Source organism: Glycine soja, chromosome 14 (genome assembly GCF_004193775.1).
Source record: "Glycine soja cultivar W05 chromosome 14, ASM419377v2, whole genome shotgun sequence".
Lineage (NCBI taxonomy): Eukaryota > Viridiplantae > Streptophyta > Magnoliopsida > Fabales > Fabaceae > Glycine > Glycine soja.
In genome coordinates this window covers 18,735,103-18,757,824 of record NC_041015.1, presented here as the reverse complement: position 1 = coordinate 18,757,824, position 22,722 = coordinate 18,735,103, and the positions used below count along the sequence as shown (strand labels likewise).

The 22,722-nt window shown below is 33.7% G+C and overlaps 2 protein-coding genes across 4 annotated transcripts; one reads left to right on the top strand and one right to left on the bottom strand.

Annotated features, from left to right (window-relative positions):
• The first annotated feature begins 1,190 nt into the window (after positions 1–1,190).
• On the top strand, positions 1,191–11,207 carry LOC114384988 (ubiquitin carboxyl-terminal hydrolase 26-like). 3 transcript variants are annotated; one of them, XM_028344876.1, is made up of 14 exons: positions 1,191–1,429; positions 2,263–2,368; positions 2,463–3,059; positions 3,831–4,086; positions 5,490–6,214; positions 6,399–6,507; positions 7,153–7,331; positions 7,570–7,854; positions 7,931–8,129; positions 8,419–8,490; positions 8,734–8,964; positions 9,618–9,881; positions 10,505–10,652; positions 10,727–11,207. In XM_028344876.1, the coding sequence occupies exons 2-14, from the start codon at positions 2,286–2,288 to the stop codon at positions 10,819–10,821; spliced, it is 3,243 nt and encodes a 1,080-aa protein (XP_028200677.1). In that variant the 5' UTR covers positions 1,191–1,429; positions 2,263–2,285; the 3' UTR covers positions 10,822–11,207. The 3 variants fall into 3 exon arrangements, with proteins under 3 accessions (XP_028200677.1, XP_028200680.1, XP_028200678.1); XM_028344879.1 differs by lacking the exon at positions 8,419–8,490; XM_028344877.1 differs by lacking the exon at positions 1,191–1,429 and having other exon boundaries at positions 1,472–2,368.
• Positions 11,208–20,360: 9,153 nt separating this feature from the next.
• LOC114383712 (guanine nucleotide-binding protein subunit gamma 1-like) lies at positions 20,361–21,540 on the bottom strand. Its single transcript, XM_028343437.1, has 4 exons — positions 21,184–21,540; positions 21,004–21,056; positions 20,818–20,862; positions 20,361–20,656 (listed from the first exon to the last, which is right to left on the bottom strand). The coding sequence occupies exons 1-4, from the start codon at positions 21,382–21,384 to the stop codon at positions 20,575–20,577; spliced, it is 381 nt and encodes a 126-aa protein (XP_028199238.1). The 5' UTR covers positions 21,385–21,540; the 3' UTR covers positions 20,361–20,574.
• Between the last annotated feature and the right edge of the window lie 1,182 nt (positions 21,541–22,722).

The following is a 22,722-nucleotide window of genomic DNA, read 5'->3' as shown; positions in this document are numbered from 1 at the left end:
ATAATAATGTATTAAAATTTTCTTTTAAATTAGTACCTATTCATTTTAAAGTTAGATAAAACTAATTTAAATTTAAATTTGTTTATAAATTAATTTAATTACAAATTTTATATTAAAAAATTGTTAAATTGTGTGTATGGTGTGATGAATTAATTTCTCAAATCTAGTTAGAATTATAATATATTAATGATTTATATATATTTTACACTGTTATTCAATTATATATCATTATATAAGGTAAATTCTATTTTTTTTAAAATTATAATGAAAATAGTTTCTAAGTATTTGATAGTAAAGAAACTAAAATATATAATGCATACACTCAAGGTTATCAAACTCGAGAGTTTACGTAGACTCGTGAGAGTTCCATAGACCCGAATCGTGAACTCGTAAGAATCACTTCATATAAAATTAATAACAAATTAAGTATAAATAACATTCCAATTAAACATTTCAACAATATAATAAAACAAACTAGTAAATCATAAATTTCACAATACTTGAATAAATACTTAAATAAATAGTTTAGTAATGCATCGCTACTAGATAATAACTTACAAATGTTATAGTAGTGATAGATCATTCTCATAAAGGATTTGATGTTAGTAGAGAACACGTATTTGATGTTATTAAATGTGAATTTTTTTATTCAAGAATAACACACTAAATAAAGGTATGTTGAACACTAGAACATTAAACGGATAAAAAATAACCCAAAATGACTTATATTTTGGTCTAATTTTTTTAACTTGTTGACTCATTGACTGGGTGATAAACTTATCTACCAAGTTTACTTAGAATTTATAAAATCTACCGAGAGTCTAGTTTATTCACGAGTCAACTCACATAAAGTCTCATAAACTAGAAAAATATTTTTATTAGAAGATAAATAATTAAATTTGTTCACGATCATTCTGATATTCTCCTATGATTTATAGGATAAATACTTTTTTATTTAATTTCTTGATTACAATTAGCAAGACCCTTGATCAAAATATACAATCATTCTTATAATAATTATCTTAAAAGTGTTTGAATAATAATTTTGTTTTATATTAATTTTAACTGAAAACTCATAATAATTACTACTATTCCACTCCCCACATAAAACAAAGTTACTAACATAACATGAATTAGTGTCAAAGAAATGACTCACTCTGAATGCCACAAGTACTACTACCACCGCCTTTTGCAATATATAGGTGTGGTGTGTAGTGTAGCCTGTATGCTCTGCCACAGGCACAGCACAGCCACAGCCACAGCACAAAAGGAGGGAAAACTGTGACTCAAAATTGATCCCTCAATTCACCAACACATACTTTTACTTGGCCCATTACGAACCAATTGTCCTTTTCCCTCTTTTCACTCTGTCACTCTCACTCTTCACCATTCCCTGCAACCTCTTTTTCTTTTCCTTCTTCTGTGAAAGGTAATCATTCATTCATCCTACTAGAAAATAAAATATACTGAAATTATCAATTAACATATCACTAATTCTTGTTGAAAATTAATTTCATAAAAAAATATTCTATAAATTATTTGATTTCATATAGTATTTTCTTCTTCTTCTTCCTTTTTTTTTTTTTTTAGTGATTCTCGATCTTACAGGTAGCGTCACAACAGTATTCTCTCTGCCTTGATATAATGATTTTAGGATCATATTTTCGTATTTGATTAATTTTATTATTAATTTTTTGTTTATTGAATCTTACGTGTGCTTCAAATTTCATTGTGCCTTCGTTTCTCCGTTGATTTTTTTTTTTTTTTTTTGATTTGGCTGTTTGGAATTTCTAGTGTTCTTTTAAGCTCTTTGTGATATTTATGTAATTTGATTTTTTCTTCTTTGTGGTGTGCAATGAATAATGGTGATGAAGAAATGAACTTATGGTAATGTGTTTGCAAAGACACAAATTTAGCCACTGTTTCGTGTAAAATTTTCTGCGAAAATTTAGGTTCATTCGTTTTTAAATGATATTTGCTACGTAATTTGTTATGTAACAAAATGTGATTTCATTGGTAGTATATGCAATGAACCAGTATTGTCCTGTGCTGTACTTTGCATTTTTTTTAGTTTCATTGCTAGCATACTAATAATTGGTGTTGGATCATGAGTTAAAAAGATGAAACTAATATAACTGTTTGTTGATATAGTTTGGTTCAATTGTGCTGTTAATTAGAGTTAAAAAAAATGGATGTGGAAATACTGTCTTAGCTCATCTTTTCATTTTACTCAAGGAATTTAGTTTCCTGTCCCTTTTTTAGGGGTTAGGTTTTATAATTGTACAATGACTAGACCAACAACTCGAAGTAAAAATAAAAGGCAGAGACAGGGGGATGATGATGGTGGTGGCACTTCTGACATATGGAGGTAATACTAGCAGACGTTCTTTGGTTTTTAGATTATGAAATATAATGAGATTAGAGCTTATTGTTACCCTTTGCATGCTTGTTTTATTGTGTAGGAAAATTCACATAACGGGTGCGGTGACTGAAGATGATATGAATCAACTGTATATGATTTGGAAGCCAGTCTGTTCAGGCTGTCGTGTTAATACTAAAGACAACCCGAATTGCTTCTGTGCATTGGTTCCACCTGCGAATGGTACCCGAAAGTCTGGTTTATGGCAGAAGATGGCCGACTTTGTCGAAAGTCTTGGTCCCGACCCAAATATGGATCTTCGTGTTTCTGATAGTTCACCTGCAGGTCTGACAAATCTTGGCGCAACATGCTATGCCAACAGTATACTACAGTGCTTGTATATGAATAAATCTTTCCGAGAAGGCATATTTTCTGTAGAACCGGATGTTTTACAACAACAACCAGTGTTAGATCAACTGACTCAACTTTTTGTACATTTGCATGCTAGTAAAATGGCTTTCATAGATTCTTCTCCATTTGTAAAAACATTGGAGCTAGACAATGGAATTCAGCAGGATAGCCACGAGTTCTTGACATTGCTTCTGTCATTACTTGAGCGTTGTTTGAGCCATTCCAAAATTGCCAAGGCAAGAACAATAGTTCAAGATCTTTTTCGAGGAAGTGTGTCTCATGTGACAACGTAAGAATCAGTGATTGTATGTAACTTATTGAATAATATAGAATTATTTTTTCCTACTAATTTTATTTTACTTTTGTGGGGATGGCACTGTTGAAATATCATAGATTTGTCAAATATGTTGAAATTTCCTCTTTTATTTTTGATCCTTCCCTTTCCCACTTTTCTTAAAAATACAGGAAAATGCCCAAAGAACAATTATCTTGGGAATGATGTTCATGTTGCTAGCATGTAAAATATAGTTGTTTTTTGGCTGCTGTAGATTCTTCCTGCAAAATGCATATTTGATTTTTGTTTCCTCTGACAATGTATTTGATATTACCAAATGACACTATTGATTATCTTTTTTTGTACTAAATTGGCTGTTACATTTGTCTTTAAGTACCGTTTGGTATTGATGATAAAATTAATGGTACTGGTTGTTCAGAATCCTTTTCTCGTTGTCGGTCAAAAGCTAAGATGCATTGGCACTGATATGGACAGAGGACATGACAGTGACACAGACGCAGCAGCACAACAAAATTTGATGTGTCCATGTCTATTTTGTAGTGTCCTGTTGTGTAGTGTCTAACACGAAGTGTTTGGCATGTTTCTAACACGGCCTTTCTTGAAGTGTCTGTGCTTCATATGTCAGAAGTGAATCTGGTATTTTATGATCAAATGATCCCAAATAATTTACTTATATCTTCTACATTCATATTAGATATGTATGTGACCAGTAGTTGTTGTGTTTATGACTGTTACATATTTTTTAATTTTATCTTTTCTTTGCAGGTGTTCGCAATGTGGAAGAGACTCTGAGGCTTCTTCCAAAATGGAAGACTTCTATGGGTTAGAGTTGAATATCAAGGGACTGAAAGGTTTAGATGAGAGCCTAGATGATTATCTTGCTATTGAAGAGCTTCATGGAGACAATCAATATTTCTGTGAGTCATGTAAAACAAGAGTTGATGCTACTCGCAGCATCAAGCTGTGTACATTGCCTGATGTACTTAATTTTCAACTTAAACGTTATGTCTTCCTTCCACAGGTACTGGGAAAAACTTGAGTTATTATTGGGAGCATTATACAACTAAATTCTGTGCATTTTTCATGGTTTACATATTCTTTAGGTTTAATTATAATTCTTTTGTTTTGGGTACAAGTCAGAAATGACTCAAATGAGTATTACTGTATTAGATTGAGAATGATAGGGAACTTATGAAAATAATAAATATGCCATTACAGAATTAAAAAAACTTATGAACATTGTCTAGCTCTTGAAGCATCTACTGCAGTGTGCTCTGGAAATCCATGTAAAGGAAGATCATTCTAGAAACTGTCGATGATTTTATCTTATACAATCATGAAAACAATTCTGGCCATACAAAATTAGAGTTCTCATAGTTCATATGCACCAGAGTCCTGATAGCTGCCTCATATTTGTATGTGCCTCTCTCCCTCTCTGTAACAATTTTTAAATCCTGCATAGTGGCATGTAGTGGCCGGCCCCAGAAATGCTATAGCTAGATAGCCGCTATTTTGAAAATTCTAAAAAATGATCAAAATTACTCAATTAATGGCATTCATAATTAACAAAAATAAAAAGTTAAGGGTGTCAAACAAAACATGCACATAAATAACAAAAGTCGACTACAAGTTTCTTAGATAGGAATCATCAATTATGGTCTTCTAAATCCATGTCTTTATCATTTTCTCTACTATTACAACTGTAAACTGTAATTTCATTTTTGGAGATTGAAATCCAAAAGATACCCCCCCCCCAAAAAAAAAAAAACAAAAAACACTGATGTCTCTGTTATTACATAAATCTCTCTGCTACAGCATCCCCTGTAGTGGTCAGGGGCTGCTCTGCACTGCCACGCTACCATAGCAGTGCTATTTAAAACCTTGATATATAATTTACTCAACTATGCCAAAGCCTCAAATCAAATACATGAAAAAGTCCCTCCAGCGTGTGTATCACCATTTATACCAAATATCTTGGTCTAAATACTTTATCAGAGCATTGCTTTCTTGTTTCTAATTCTGCCTTTTGTATTCCTTGGTGTCTTAGGAGGACATTTTGTCTTCCTTAATAAAGTTTAAACTTTTATTAAAGTAAAAGAGAACAAACTTTGAATGGTTATGAAGAAGAGATACCTGATTTACTTTGCATACCTGTATAGGATATATTTTGAAATTCTTTCTGAGTAGTGATCATGCAAGAGTAGTTTTCTGAAGAGAGAAACTGTGTTAATGGTTGCATGCTTTTTCTTTCTTTGGGTGTCTTCATGTAACAGTGGTTTTTTTTTCTTTTTTCTTTTTTTACACCATCTTTTTTTATTTCCCTGTAATTTTTTATCTCCTAAATGCCTATGGAGTATATCTTATTTTATGTAACACTAAATTTCTTTCTGATAATGTCTTTTATTCTTCTATTTCCACTGACAGAATACAATGAAGAAGAAAGTTACTTCTGCATTTTCATTTCCTGCTGAACTTGATATGCGCCATAGATTGTCTGAGCCATCTCAGTTTGAATTGATATATGACTTGTCAGCTGTACTGATTCACAAAGGAACTGCTGTTAATAGTGGTCATTACATTGCCCATATCAAGGATGTAAACACTGGGCAATGGTGGGAGTTTGATGACGAGAATGTTACTAACTTGGGTTGCCATCCATTTGGGGAAGGAACTTCTTCTACTTCTAAATCTGTTAAGACAGATGTACTTCATTCTAATTGCTCTGAAGCAATGCTAGCTGACAGTAATGGTTTAGATGCCACTCATGCGCAATCTTTGCTTGTGGAGACATTTTCATCTAGTGATGCTTACATGTTGATGTACCATCTTAAGCATAGCAAAAATGTTGGTGAAAAGGGGGGAATCGTTTATGGTGCTAACCTTGAAGTAGAGGGCAATGCAGTTACTGCACAAGACAGTGCTTGTCTTCCTTCTCATTTTTGCAAAGAGATTCAAAATTTCAATGCTTCATATCTTGATTCTTGCGAGCAGTACAAACATAGGAAAGAGTTAGAATTGAGCCATATCAATGAGAGGAGACAGGAAGTTCGATCCATTTTAGCTGAAGCTCCTACTCAACCACTGGAGCAACCGTATTTTTGGATTTGTAGTGACTGGCTTCGCCAGTGGGCTGACAACATTATTCCAATGTTAGTGCATAATTTCTATTGCATTATTTTGCCTTGAATATTTAAGGTTTTATTCTGTTTATTTAATAAATGTGACAAAGTTCTTTCCTTCACGCCTTTAGATCAAGTGTTCCTTCTGCCAATTATTGGGGTGGAGTTATTTCACTTAATCTATAGGTTACTTACTTCTTAATGTTAAGTGCAGTGCTCTTGACAATACATCTATCCAATGTTCACATGGGAAAGTCCCAGTGTCAAAGGTTACCTCAATGAAGCGATTATCTTCTAAAGCATGGGATAAATTATTGTCTAAGGTCAGCTAGTGTACGTTTAGTACTTGATTCCTTTTTTTATTAGTCTCAATGTGTTATGATATCAAAAATTGATTCTTTAGCTTCTTTAAAATCAATATGAAAAAGAATAGTAATGTAGCTTGGGAAAGAATAAATTGGAAAGTGATTATTTTTTGTTCCTCTTTTATTGTGATGGTTAATACTGGTTGGAGAGATGATAAAAAGATTTATCAGAGGGAGCATTAGCAGAGGACAACTAGTATCCCACTATCCCACTATCCCGTGAGTTTCTGAACAGCATTAACAGGCTGTTTCTGTCATCAAGCACTAGGTTTAGCTTGTTCTCATTGGTGATGTTACCTAGGAAACTATTGTCATATGTGGGTCTGAAGGAGGACTGGAGGTGAAATATTTTGATAAATGAAAGTCTTTGTGAAGTAGGTTATTATAGAGTTTAAGTAAAGAGGAGAATGCAGTATGCTTGTCTGAATGAATTACAGTGTATTAAAAATAACAGGAAGTTTAAGCTTCAATTGAGAAGTTTGGAAACTGTTGATTTTTGGTTATAGACTTTTGGTTTATTCATATATATATCTCCTCATATTTTTCCATTGTTGCTAAAATTATGTCCATAATATACTTCATTTATGGGCTTGTAAAATTCAGTATGGTGGGGGACCAACTCTTTCTCATGAAGACTGTTGTTGGGATTGTCTGATTGATGGGGCTCAGAATGTGGTGTCAGCTGACACTTATCGGGATCAAAGAGAATCATTGAAGCGACTTGCACGGGATATTCTCGATGGAAATTGTGAAGACGGAATGTACTATGTGTCTAGACCATGGTATGAATGCAAAACTTTTTTTCTGCCATTTCTGCTTCTTCAGAAAGGGATAAGAGGAGGTGTGGATAAGTATTCTGTTTTGTTGTGAAATAGTAGAGTTTGCCAGGTTTAGTCTTAGAGAAATCTATCACCTGTTCTGCTCAGTCTTAATTTCTTTGCATTATATTCTCTAGGCTGTTAGGATAGTTCAAAAGTAGCAATACTAAAATCTGTTATGCTGACGCGTTTAATTTTGTAGGTTGCAGCAATGGTGGAAAAGAAAAGTTGTTGATGCTCCATCTGAAGCTGATGCTGGACCAACAGCAGCCATTTGTTGTCCACATGGGCAACTTATGCCTGAGCAAGCTGTTGGTGCTAAGCGGTTGCTTGTTCCTGAGGATTTCTGGCTTTTCTTATATAAAGATGCCATTTCTGTAAAACCTGATGATCCTCTAGGTTGCCCTACTTTTCCTTTAGACTCCAGAAGGTGTTCCCAATGCAGTGATGAATTATCTGAAGAGGCTTGCTTGGAGGACTCTTTGAGGTCTCTTTTGTACATTTTATATTAATATGAAAGTGATATAGAAAATTTTGAAATGAATTTTGTTTTCATGATGCAGATTAGTAAAACAAATGCAACGCCAAAATCATGAGAAATTATTTGTTGGTAAAAGTATGCCGCTTTCTCTACATTGCAAGTATTTCTTAGTTCCTTCTTCGTGGATTTCAAAATGGAGAAATTACATTAATTTGGCTGTCAAGAATTCAGATAAACCTGAAACTTTAGATGGGGTAATCGATTCACTGATGTGTGAAAAGGTATTGTTACCTCACCTTGGTTTTTTTGTCATGTTATGTGCATGTTGCTTTTGTTTCAGCTTATTATAGTAACAAGCATTGTGTTATATTGAGTTGGCTTTTTAGGTATGCAATTATGATGAGAATATTTACTTTGAAAAGTTTTTCTAGGGATTTTAGCTGTGGATTCTAACTCTTAAATTGTCACTGTGATTGGGTCTTCATGTGTAGTATGACATCTCCAGACTGTCAAATTTAATCCATAGTGATTTCATGATGAATTTTGTTCCCCCTTTTTTTGTGTCTTCAGCATTCACGGCTCATTGAAAGGCCTCCTGAACTGGTTTTCAGACGTGGTGCTATAATTGCCAGAGAATCTTCTGTAAGTTAGAATAATGAAGGAATTTCGACAATGTAGTCAGTCAAGTGACATGTACATGCACTCCTGCAGTTTTATGTCATTATTTTATTAGCAGAAACTAAATTCAGTAATTTTAGTATGCTTCAAATCTTTTTTCTTAAATTGTATGTTCACAATATCAACTTGCTCCCTCTTTGTTCCTCCGTTTTTGTGTATCAATGTGACTTATGTGTGTTTTACAATTATTCACTTTGTGGATTCTAGGTAAGTGGCTTAACCATCATATCTGAGAATGATTGGAAATGCTTCTGTGAAGAATGGAGTGGTATTGAGACCAAAGGAATATCTGCAAGAATTGAGAATGTTAATGATTCAGAAAATGCTTTGACTGGATCCTGCAGAGAGATGCCAATATGTGAGGATCAACTTAACACTTGGGATAAAGTGAATAATGAAAGTGGGAATGGACACATTGTGATTAAGACTTGTCCTGAGGTAATCTAAAACTTTGCCACAATCTGTTGGATATGCTATTTCTGCCCTGACCCTGCTTTTCTTGCACCTTGGTTACTTAGTAGTTAACTTTGTGCTTGGTTTGTGGAAATATTTTGTTTTCATTTTCTGTTTCTATTAATAATTACAAGAAATCACCTTGTGTATGCATTCATTTTGTTTCTTATTTTAAAAAATTTGCATGGGAAATGGTGGAAACAAGTTGCATATATTCTTCAAATAATCCAAATGGTATTTTCTGTTGATATATATGAATGAATGTGTAGTTCACCTTGGCTTGAAAGGCGATGTCCTTTATTTTTCTAGTTTTCCTGTTAGCTATTTTCAGCACATGCATAGCACGATAACCCTTTTGTTTTTGTGTGTATTGCATGTTTCTGAATGAAAGGAATCATGTCTTCAAAAAGCTACTTCCAGATGTGTTTATGTAACTAGACTGAAAATAAAATTGTAGTTGAATTAATAATTGTATAGTTTTATTTTATTTGGCTGGGTCTATCTGACTGTCCACTGTCCAGTCCCATATTTGCTCCCACATAGCTAATAACTTTAACCTACTTATGTTGTTACTAGAAAGTAGAAACTTCCCTGTTTAGTTTTCATTTGAACTATAACCCCCCCTTCTTAATATGCAGGTTTGTGAAAGTTGCGTTGGAGAAAAGGAAAGCTGTGAGTTAATGCAGAAACTTAACTATTGCAATCAGGACATTAGTGTAATTCTTGTCCGTGGAAAGGAGGTCCCTAAATCAATCTTAGAGGCTTCAAAGGGCTTTGTTGAAATAGACAGGCGGGTTTCCAAACGTTCCCGGAAGACTAAAAATGGGAGTTCCATTAGTCTAAAAGTTTCTGCTTCAACATCTATTTACCAGCTGAAAATGATGATATGGGAATCCTTTGCGGTAAGACAAGTTTGTGCTATATGCTTATCGTTATGCTGAAATCCCCATCATATTTGTATTTAGTTTTTTGTTTTTTGTGAAAGCATTTCATATCAAGGTGAGCTGAAACTGACTTGGATGGTTACACAGAAATTAGGGATTTCGAACTGTTAAACTGAAAATAGAATGGGATGGAAAAAAACATGATTTATTTGCTTTGTGAAAATCACTTTCAATTCCTTTTCATGCTACAAGAAGACCCTGGGTTTGTTGTTATAAATCAGCAGTACTCTATTCAGCTACCATTCTGATTTCTTGGACAGTTTTTATTTTAAATATTCCGCCTCCCAATTTTTCCACCTCTAACAATCACATCTGTCGTAGATATTTTGGTTGACACATGCAAGAGAACATGTTAGTACTTAGTAGGTTTACACTTTACCCAAAGGAAATGACATATGGGTGTGGTTGTGTAATTTTTATTCACTTTTATCACTAGATTATACTAATGAAGTACCTTCAGTATTTTATTTTTTGGGGTGGGGGTGATTTTGTAAATTAGTGTGTGTATATATATTTTGCTGCAATCAATTTAATGCTTCATAATGTATCATTTTTTTTACATCTGATAGTTGTTCATGCAGGTTGTCAAAGAAAACCAGATACTACAAAAAGGTGATAGAACAATTGATGTTGATAATGAATATGCTACGCTTGTGGATGCAAACATATTTGCTGGAGATCAGATTATTGTGAGGGACTCCGAGATCCATGAAAATCGAGATATTGCAGGTATGCTATTTTATACTAGTACGCGATTAACTTTTCCTTATGTATACAGAAATTGTCATATTAGTATTTTGCAGATGAGCTTTGTGATGAGGAAATGGAAACACAACATACCGAGGCAGGATTTCGTGGAACACTCTTAACATCGAACGTTTCATCTCAGGTGGTTTAGGAAGAGCACTTTCAGTGGTATCATCTTTAACATTAGTGTATATACAAGTTCTAAAGATAAAAATCGAGTGAGAAAAGGAAGAGGGTGGTGCGATTTAATTATGTAAATCTATGTGCCTGAACTTTACATACAGGTCCTAAAGCCAAGATAATGGCAAATTTTGGAATGTTTCTCTTTTTGTTTTGGTTTGTGTGTGTGAGCAAATGCTCGAAGGTTGAGCTAGCTACCTCATTTAAAAGTGAAGGTATGTCACTTGCACTTTTAGATAGCCTAATACGAGGGATTTTGAGCAGTGGTAATCAAATTAATGAATTACATGCATAGTGCATTAGTCCGTACTAGTTAATTCAATATCAATTGGCATGTATTTCCTTGCTAGTCAAGTAGTTATGATCTTGCAAATTATTTACAACGAAGTCTTTCTATTATAAAAAATTGAGGCTAAGATCTTAATATTTGTGTATTTCTTAAAGATAGAAGTGTATAGTAGAAAGTTTATTTTACTAACTTGTAACATTTTCAAACACTAAATTATGTTTGAACTCCAGACTACATATATAACCAACATTTGTCTTAGCACCTTGATATTGAATCACTTGAGTACCTCTTCGACATTGGCATGGGTCTTGTGTGTATTGGCCTTTAACGCAGTGTGATCCACTCCCCCATCTTCCCACGACATGGCCTTTTTGACGGTAGCTACATTGTTGACGCCTATGGACCACCAAAGATTTCACATCTCAAACTCTTATATATACACCATCACCCCATTCTTTCTCAAGTATGTTCTTTTCATACTAATTGATCTTTACTGGTTTCTTACTTTGGTGTTAGAATCTCTACAGGTGGACACCACCTCCATTCCGGTTAATTAAACTTGGTTATCAATTTAACCAGATTCTTGTACTAAAATACCTTTTGGATTAAGACTTTCATCTCGCAAATCATTTTTCAACATTTGCTAGGATTGTGTGTGCAAGATTAGTTGCTTAAGCTACTAGTAATTTTCTGTTAATACTTGAATATAATGAGTTGGACACTCTCTAGTTTTTGCAGTCTAGCATGCAACTAGCCATCCTTGTCTTGGTGAATTCTAGGGTGAATTACATTATGGGTGGTTCACTATTCACTAGTGAACCGAACCACGATGTTATATTGTTAGTTATAATCATATAGTAATAAACATTTATAATTTTTTACTTGCAAATGATTGGGAAAGTTTCTTTAAATTACAATTCCATCCTTCTTTATCCTAACCTCTTCGTCCCTCACCCTCTTCTCACCTTTTTCCTCTCCACATCCATTCGTCGCCACCTCTAGATCATGAGCCCTTGCACCATAGCATCTGCTAGGCCTCAAGATGCTCAAGCACAAAGTTTTCATTGTCACAATAGTCATAATAGTTTGTAGATGCAAGGTTGGCAAGTTGATGATGTTGTTATTGAGGTCACAAAGGTGATGCTACCGCTGTGATTTTTTTCATATGTTTGTTGATCTCAACATTGAGGTCTCAGAGCCCAAAGTTCTAGAATATGTTTTTTCATGGCTTGTTTCCTTTGCATTTGTTTCTTTGCAACGACCCAACAAGGAATCATGTCAAATTTATATTCTCGTGGTGAAAGGAGGTTGCAAGTGATGGTGGTCACATGGTAGTTGATGTGGGGATTTGGCGTGACAAGTAGTGTCAATGTCTTTAGTGGTTGCATAGCCATTTTAATCATCCATTAACCATTTGTCTTCCATTAATAATTACAAGTGCTTTGTTGTTCTCAATGTTTTAAGAATAAAATCAGTCATTAAACCGGCTGAGGCGCTGCGTTAATGGGTCATTGGTTGAATCAGAGTCTTACTAGTTGAACTGGTTTGACTTGATATATATTAAAAAAATAAAAAAAAATAATATAACTAAGTATTCTTGTATTTTGTTTTGGTCGTCTAGTCCAGTATTCTTGTATTTTGTTTTGGTCATCCAATCTTTTGTAATATGGTGAAGTGTCTAGTCACATAGAGGGGAACATCCAGTCTGGTGGTTCATTAACATAGGTTGTGTTGCAACTTTAATTGTAACTATTTCTGTTTTTTTCTTTTTGTTGTAGCCATTTTCAATTGGACAGTTAGCTGTTATCTCCTTTATAAGGAGTTTTGTATTCTAGGTTCAATAAGCTTGAGAGCACTTTGAACCCCTTCATTGTAAATTCCATTATCCACAATAAACTTAACAATTTGTGTGATATCCCTTCTTCTTCTATCATATGAACTTCCCTAGCTGCATAGAATTTCTTGAATCTTTTTCAACAAATTGGTATTAGAGCTTCGATTGAGATTAGTTCTACATTTGTTTTATGGTGGTTCCAAGTCATCAGAGATCAACCATTCTAATATGTTTGTGCTGCGTCTTCAAGTTTTGACAAGAAAATGGTCAACACAAGGAAGAATATCTTTAACCTCTGGTGCACCAAGATGCGTGCCTTGTTGAAAGAACAAGGAATTTGGACATGTATCTCCAGTCAACCATCAAAGGTTGATAAGTTAGTCCTTGAGTTGCATGATGAAAAAGCTTACTCATTGATTCTTCTGTTGCTATTTGATGAAGTTCTTTATGAAGTTTCTGAAGAGAAAATTGTCTCTGTGTTATGAGTCAAGTTGGAGAAACTCTTCATGATGAAATCAATTTGCAATAATCCAAATGAGAGAAGGTACATCATTGAAAGAACATCTTGATGAGTTAAACTCTGTTCTGTTGGAGCTCCGTGACATTGATGTCAAGTTAGAAGAAGAAGAAGATATGGCAATAATTTTGTTAGCCTTTCTCCCTCCTTCCTAAGAATTTTGTCAGTTCCCCTAGTGTTGGCAAGGACTCCATTACACTTGAAGAAGTCAAGTCAAGTCTAGTCTTTATTCCAGAGAGCTTTATTAGAAAGTGTCTGGGAATGATGATGAAGCCTTTGCGTTTGGATTATCGGTGACTGATTCTGCTAGAGGGCAGAAGAAGAAGAAAGACAAAGGTAGCAAGAAGAGCAAGGTTGATCCAAAAGACATGCAATTATTGCAAAGAACTTGGTCATTGGAAGAAGGATTGCCTAAAGAAGGCAAAGAAAGATTTAGTTGTTGTTGTTTAGATGATTCCTCATCAGAAAACGATTTGGTTGTAGCTATTGGTGAACAACCACAACAATATTATGAGCAATGGGTACTAGACTCAGGTTGTTCTTATCATATGTGTCCACACAAAAATGGGTTCGTAACATATGAGGAGAAGTGTACTTATGGGTAACAATGCTCCTTGCAAGGTAGTCGGTATAGGTTCTATACAAATAAAAATGCATGATGAGATTGTCAGAACTTTAATCGAGGTTTGTCATGTTCTAGGGCTTAAGAAAAATCTAGTTTTTGTGGGTGCCATGGATTCAAAAGGTTTTTCTGGCTTGGTTGAAAGTGAAGTTATACAAATAAGAGGGAAAGAGAAGTCTATGGTAATACAGAGGACTAAGCAAGGAACTTTCAAGGGTCCACTATGACAGGATTTGTCTCAACTATTTCACAAGCTAGGAGACATGCGTCCAATGATAATTCTCTATGGCATCTATGTTTAGGCCACATGAGTGAAAAAGACTTGAAATTCTAAACAAGCAAGACTTACTTGGAAATCATAAGGTGGAACCTCTTCAATTTTGTGAGCATTGTTTCTATGGGAAGTAACACCGGACGAAATTCCTAAAGGATGTGCACACTACAAAGGCCATATTGAACTACATCCATTCTGACTGCTAGGGGCCTTCGAGAGTTCCATCATTGGGAGGGGCAAGGTACTTCCTCTCCATCATCGATGATTACTCCAGGATGACATGGGTATTCATGATGAAGTAGAAATATGAAGCTTTCAAATGTTTCAAGCATTGGATTATTTTTATGAAGAATCAAATAGGAAAGATAAGGAAGTGTCTTAGGACTAACAATGGCTTGGAATTCTATTCTACAAAACCCAATGAATTCTGTAAGGGTGAAGACATTGCAAGACAACGTACTGTACGTTATACTCTGCAGCAGAATAGAGTAGTTGAAAGAATGAACAAGACCTTGTTATCCAATTCAGGGTCGAATAAAATTTTCTAGGTTGAGGTGGTTAGCACATGTTATCTCGTGAATCGTTCATCGTCCACTGCCATAGATTTCAGGATACCTATTGAGGTATGGTCTAACAAACCTGTTGAGTACTCAATGTTGAAGGTGTTTGAGTGTCCAACATATTATCATGTAAGAGAAAGTAAGCTGGAGCCTAGAGCCAAGAAAGGTGTCTTTATGGGCTATGGAGATGGAGTCAAAGGATTTAGAATCTGGTTGCCGTCGGGAAGAAAGGTCATTGTGAGCACAAATGTCATTTTTGATGAACTCTCTATGTTTCATTCTAAATCTGAAGAAGATTCAGGAAAAGCTAAGGATGCCACTAAGTTGGTGAAGTTTGAGAGCCCCACAATAAAAAATTTAGTGATTAGAAGAAGTTTGAAGCACCTAATGAGATTGATTAGGAACTTCAAATGCAACCTCAACATTAGAATTCAACACCAATTGAGGAGTTTGATTAGACAAGTCAGAACCATCTGAAGCAGGGAAAAACCATAACACCAAGAAAGTATCAAAGACAAATCAAAGCGCTTGAAAGATATGACTTTGATAATATAGTGTCTTTGCGCTACGGGTAGCAAAAGAAATCAATTCATTAGAACCGACCACTTATCAAGAGGCAATTTCCTATTCTGAAGTTGGAGAGTGGACAATGGCTATTAATTAAGAAATGTAATCCCTTCAAAAAATCAAACTTAGGATTTAGTTGAATTACCTAAAGGCAGATGAATAGTGGGGTGGAAGTGGACTTTCAAGAAGAAATCTGAGTCGTCCAGTGATGAAGTCATCATGTATAAAGCACGTCTGGTAGCAAAAGGATATAGTAAAAAGGAAGGAGTGAACTACAACGAGATCTTCTCTCCAGTAGTTCAACACACTTCAATACGTGTTTCATTGGCTCTTGTAGCAATTTTGGACATGGAGTTAGAGCAAGTCAATGTCAAAACAACCTTTCTTGATGGAAAATTAGAGGAAGACATTCTAATGCAACAACCTTAATGTTTTGAGGTGCAAGGGAAGAAAAATTATGTCTATAGGTTGAAAAGGTCACTCTATGGGCTGAAGCAATCTCCAAGCCAGGGGTACGAGAGATTTGATGAGTTCATTTTTTCTTATGGGTACATCAGGAGTCCTTGTGATTCACGTGTCTATCATAGTAAGGTGGAGGATGGTTCCCACATCTATTTGTTACTTTATGTAAACAACATACTTATAACATCTAAAGACAAGTTTAAAATTCAGAATCTGAAGTCACTATTCAGTATTGAATTTAAGATTAAAGATCTGAGAGCCGCATAAAATATTTTGGGCATAGAGATTAAGAGGGATCGAGTCCAGAAAAAGCTTTTCTTATGTAAAAAAGAATACATTTAGAAAGTGTTGAATGGTTTTGGGATGACATCCACAAAACCAGTTTGTACTCCTTTGATAGTGTCCATTCACCTCACTGAACTCAATACCACTCAGTTAGAATCATAAAGGGAATGCATGTCTTGTGTTTCTTATGCGAGTGTTGTAGATAGTCTATAGCATGTAATGGTGTGCACAAGACCAGACCTAGTATGAGCAATCAACGTGGTGAGTAGGTATATGAGTAAACCTAGGAAGGAACATTGGAATGCTATGAAACATATATGTAGCTACCTTAAGGGTAAAACTGATGTTGAACTTGTCTATCATGGAGACACGTTCTATGCTTTCGTTGGTTACTCATATTTTGACTATGTTGCAAATTTGGATGCAAGGAGATCTGTGATGGGGTACGCATTCACCATTGACAACTCTCTTATCAGTTGGAAGGAAACACTTCATCCCACAATGACTTTATCCACTATAAAGGCAGAGTAAATAGCTCTGGCAGAAGCAACAAAATAAGGGATATGACTGAAGAATCTGATTAGCAATCTTGGGTTTCCACCAGAAAAGGATATCATTTTCTATGACAATTTGAGTGCAATATGTTTAGCCAAGGATCAACTCCATCACGGAAGGACTAAGCACATTGACATTATATACCAATTCATCTGTACTTAGAAGAGGGTCAAAGTTCAGAAAGTTGATATGAGAGAGAATCTAGTTGATATGTTCATGAAGCCTATTCCAAGAAGCAAGTTTATGCATTGTCTAGATCTTCTTAACATAGATTGCTAGAAATGAACTGGGTTACTTGTAGTTCAGAAATGTTATTGAACCAAGGTGAAAATTGTTGATTGTTGGACAATAGAGATAGGGTGGACAACAACATTGGTTGTCTGGTCCAATACTCTTGTCTTTTGTTTTGGTCGTCCAATCTTCTGAAATCTGGTAAAACATCCAGTCATGTACAATAGAGCGTCTAACCATGTTGAAAGGAGAGTCTAGTATGGTGGTTCATTAACATAGGTTGTGTTGTAATTGTAACTGTTTTCTATTTTTTCTTCTTCTACTGTAACCATTTTCGGTTAGATATCAGTTGTTGTCTCCTTTATAAGAGGTTTTGTATTTTGAATTCAGTGAGCTTGAAAGCGCTTTGAACCCCTTCATTATAAATTATGTTATTCACAATAAACTTAGCAATTTGTGTGATATCTTTTCTCCTTCTATCATTTGAACTTTCCTATTTGAATAGAATTTCTCAAATCTTTCCCAACAATGGCTAACATGATTTAATCATTCAATACTCTAAATTTAAAATGATTGTCATTATAAAATACCTAATATCCCAAATAACAACCAATATTCATGTCAATACAAGTCCATAGATAAGTTTCAAACACAAACAAACATCCATTGTCTTAAAAATAATCATATGTTCACAAAAAATAACATAGAAAAAGTTCATAATTTTTTTTTAAATAGCAGCACCCGATTTTACCAAATATCCACCTCGACTCAACCAAAAACTTGTGTGATTTGACCAAAAACCTACCCTAGTTCAACCAAAGACCCACCTGGATCAACCCAAGTCACATCGATTCTGATAGATTTCCAATCCTCTTAGCAAATTGAACGAGTGTTCCCATTGGGTTCTGGTCGGATTGACCAGTCTGGTTCTTAAAAGGTTGTTCTTCTTTGTTGTTATATTGGTACCTAAATCACTCTTTATGTTGGCTTGCAATTTAAGTCCTTATTTAGCTATTGATAAATATTTTTACAGATTTTCCACGTATTTTGATGTATTGCCATATAAAAGGATACTAATCGTGGAGCATGAGCTCTGTAATGAACATTGAGACATCAATTACAATATACCACTGACTTATGTATGTGTTACATTTAAGTAACAAGAATAGGAGGTAGAGGAAAATCAAATCATGTGTTAATTAAAAGACCTATTCATTGTTCCTTATTAAGAGACCGATTCATTCCAGATAGATGCTCTGAAGATGCACCAGGAAACAAAAGCTGAAACTAGATGGAAAAAATCTTAGAGTTTGAAATTGAAACCACACTTGAAGGTAAATGATGATGGAGTTGAATTGACGAGCAGGAAGAAGATAAAGAAGTTATGTTAAAATAAAAGTTTAAGGGACTATTTATGAAATATGCAAATTTAAATCTAGCAAGTTAAAGTGACCTATTACAATAGGTTACTTTAAGTGATTCATCATGTACCACCCATAACATGGTTTACCCTAGCTTGAACCCTTTGATTTTGTGGAAGTGGACATTGGTGGGATTTTATGTTCTACAAGTAGCGAAAGAGCTTTCAATAAAATTGTTTTAGAGCTATCCAAGTTGTAGGTACATGTTATAACACCAACTAGTAGCTTGTATTTGGTACCAATGTTGTGAATACCATGTGAGGAAGTCATGAAGAGTTTGTAATTAAGTTGTTCTTTTTTACTATTTGGGCAAGGCTTTTGAGTGGATCCAACATCAAGTGAGTGTTAGGGGTTTATATTAGACCCTATTGGATACATGAAGTTGAAGGTTTGTGATCAAGTCATTACTCAAAACTAGAACAAGTTATGGATTTCACCCATGTAGTTTTCCTATTGGATATGGAAAGTTGGTGTAGATCAAGGCTAGTTGTTTTTTGATTCATGTCCTAGAGAGTTTTTGTTGTGGCCATTGAAAATGGTGCATATCTCTCTTGAAGTTTACAATACTAGAATTCATGAGAGGAATAGTCATGCAATTGAAAATTCAAACAATGGTGATGACAATGAGACTTTGGTGGGAGTTTTATGGATGCACTAGTTCTATGTATCATGGACTAAAACCAAAAACAACAATTAACATTAGGGTATCAAGCGCAATTTGTAGAAAACACATGGGGTGCGAGTGGAGGGAATGGGTGTTTGGTGTTATATGAGTGAATAAATTAGGAGATTTTTTATAAGGTGACAAAACATAAGAGTATAAGTGTAATAAGTAAAAATCTCAAGCGGTCCATATAATTTACTCTATCTTAAATGATAATTAAAGGTAAGTAATAGATCATAAAATAAAGAGGAAAGATTGGAGGACGTGGGCATGTTATGATTCTTTTCTTTTCTTATATTTTTCTATGAACTCTATAAATTTAAGATTTAATCAAGTTTATAGTTCCTAAAACTTTTAGGATATTTTAATTTAGTTCTCTATTTTTAATTTTTTTTCATGTGAGTCTTGTATAAAATATTTTCTTTATGAGTTTAATGGTCTATGTTTTGAAAGTACAAAACAATTAATTTTACACTGTCAATTAATTATAAATTATTATTAATGATTTTTATAAAAATTATTATAAAAGTCAATAAACTTATCATATTTGATAGATTGAATAACAAATTATAAACTACTTTACCTTGTTAGTTTATAACCAAATTTCTCTTTCTTTATTAAATGATTTTTTTATAATAATTATTTCTCATTTCATTTAATTCCCTCTAAATGTCATGATTTGCTCGTTTAGTCTCAAATATTTGAAGGGACTATTTAATAATAAAAAAAATGTTTCATAGATAACTTATTTTATAAAAAATATTAAAAAAGAAAGAGCGATATTAAAAACAAGAAAATGGAAATTTTTTAGAGGAGTAAAAACTTAATTAAATCTTTATTAAATTTATATTCCTCATAAAATGAATTCACCCTTTACTTGTTGGGAAATTTTGTTTAAATGATAAAACCGTACCATACAAGATAGATCTAGACAGAATAAAATAAAATAAAAATAAAAATGAAGTAAAAAAAAAAAGAAAGAGCGATATTATATATGTGTTTGGTCCTCACCCTCTTAAGAGTTCAGACAATTGTTTAGACTTTGTCATTGATAAGAAACTTATATAATACATAATAATTAAGAAAAGAATGTTTATTCTTCTCCTTAATTAATCGAGTTAAAAATAGAGCAACAGCTATCTAGTCATCGTTATAACACAAGTATATATGGCCAAATAAGAAACAAAAAGTGCTGGAAAACAAAACAGAAGAAGTATCAAATAAAATAATAAAACACTAAAGAAGGAATTTCGGTTCATTTATAATCATCATGTTTTTCTTTTTCTGGAAAGAAAAGCGAATCAATAAAAACTGAAAGAACATGTAATTCATTTATCACTGTATTACATTAGAATCTCCCTTTTGTTTCCATCACAAGCAGGTAAATTTTAAATTAAATGTTCATAGTAACCAAAAAATATAAATAAATGCAAAACAAAATATCTAAATCCAACGTTTGTGATTTCGAGAGTGGTGGGCACCTCCGAACCATCGATCCCAACCCGCATCGACCGAACCTTTAGTGCTGCAAACATTTAATTTACATGTCATCAATTCATACCCTTTCTTTTTTACTTTTTTGTTAAGAATATAATATATGCTTTCTTTATTAGTACATTAAAAAACACCCAAACGCAACATTGGATCCTTAAAATATCATGAACATCAAGAGGATTAATTTCTTACAATGGAAGGAGAGGATCTGGAGTGGATTCAACGCTTGAAATTAAACTGCAAGAGCACAAATGGATGGAGCATCAATTTAGATTATGAACAATATATAATTAAAATAATTAAACTCTAACTCTCTAAGGCTTGAAGAACCATAAGAAAGAAAAACATCGTAGTCTTGTATATGTTGGCTTTGCTTACTCCTTGCAAACGGTGGAGGATTCACCAATTGTTTCAACTTTTTTCAACTCTTCCTGCATTAACAACATAGTTTCACTATCAAATTCTTCTTCTAAGAGAATTAAGATGAAAAAAAAATATTCAAATAAATTGGATCACCAAATTGACACAAATAAGAGGCATGATGAGTTAAGAGTTGACCTGCAAAATACTAATTTGGTTATTGAGGTTGGTTATGGCTGCTTGCAACCTATGTTTCCCAATGAAGCCTCCAGGGAAAGAGCCAGTTCCAGCTTGAGCAAGAGGATGAGGACCCTTTTCTCTCCCTTCTTCTCCATAATCCTCTGATTCTCTCCCATTTTCTGATGATGATTGTGGTTGTTGTCCTTCCATGGCCATCATCACACCGCTTAGTTGACAAAGAGAGCTAAGCTAATTATACGATCAAAGTCACAACAAACCTATAGCGGTATTGGAAGGAAGAAAAAAGAAAGGGTTTGGGTCAAAAAAGGAGGGAGGAACATGACTTGAAAGTGGGGGGTGGACCAAAGGATTAAATAATAAATATCCAAATGATAGGCACAAGAGGGGGAGGGTAGGGGATCAAGTGGGGGTGGGGGGTTTGATTATAGGTCATTTGTGGATTCTGAGAATTAGGTATATTTAATTACTAAGAGAAAAAGTAGTGGTATTAATATTGGATTGGTGGGTCCAAACAAAAACGAAGAAAGTGGGTTTCAATAAATTAATGAGTACAACATGTAATGCACAACTATATCATATATACAATCATTTTATGAATCCAGAATTCTTATAATCCTTTAATATAGAGTTACATATAAGGCAAATTTATATGTAATATATTGTTGGCTAAAAAGAAAGTAAATTAAACTTTAAGATTTTGTGGATATTTACAAACAAATTTCACATGTTGAAGTAGGTTTGCTTAATTTAGAAAAGTTATATTTAGACTAATATTAATACAACTTGAAAACATCTGCACATCATATATGTCAAACGGTTATAAACAAAGAATTTCACATACAAAATAAAGAAAATTTTAATAAAGCTTTTCGTCTTATACATAGAAAAAATTGTACATAAAATAAAGAAAATAAAAAAAATTTGGGAGCATTACTGCTTAAAGCTAATGTAGCTCCATCTCAACTAATCAATATATCGAAATTAAACTCAACTTATAAATACAGAATATTATAAATTTTGATAAAATCATGGAAGGCCAGGCTGTGTATAATTATAGTGCCTATTTTTTAATATAACTTTGTTACATAAAAATTTATTAATTTCTTTATATATACTTAATTTAATACTTTTATGTGTGAAATAACATTATATATAAATAACTACTGTCCAAATTCCACGCAATTTACATTTTACACATATTTAAAGCTAAAATGAAGTGGGCATCTTAGATTTTTTTTTTTGGTTAAATTGTGAGATTGGGACAGTGCGGTGTGGACATTGCGGCGACAGCCCACAAGGACAGGGCATGTGAAAAGAGGAAAACACGCAACCCAATCGTGGCTCCTTCCTTCGTTTGTTTCGTCAACTAAATTATTCATTTGAAATAATGTTGTTGTTTAAACATATAACCATGAGTTCGATCTTTAATATCTGTATGAAAAAAAAATATTTATTGGAAGAAATTAATTCCTCCAATATTTTGAAAGATTAATTGTTAACTTTCAATTAAAAGATACCTAAAAAAAAATTATTCTG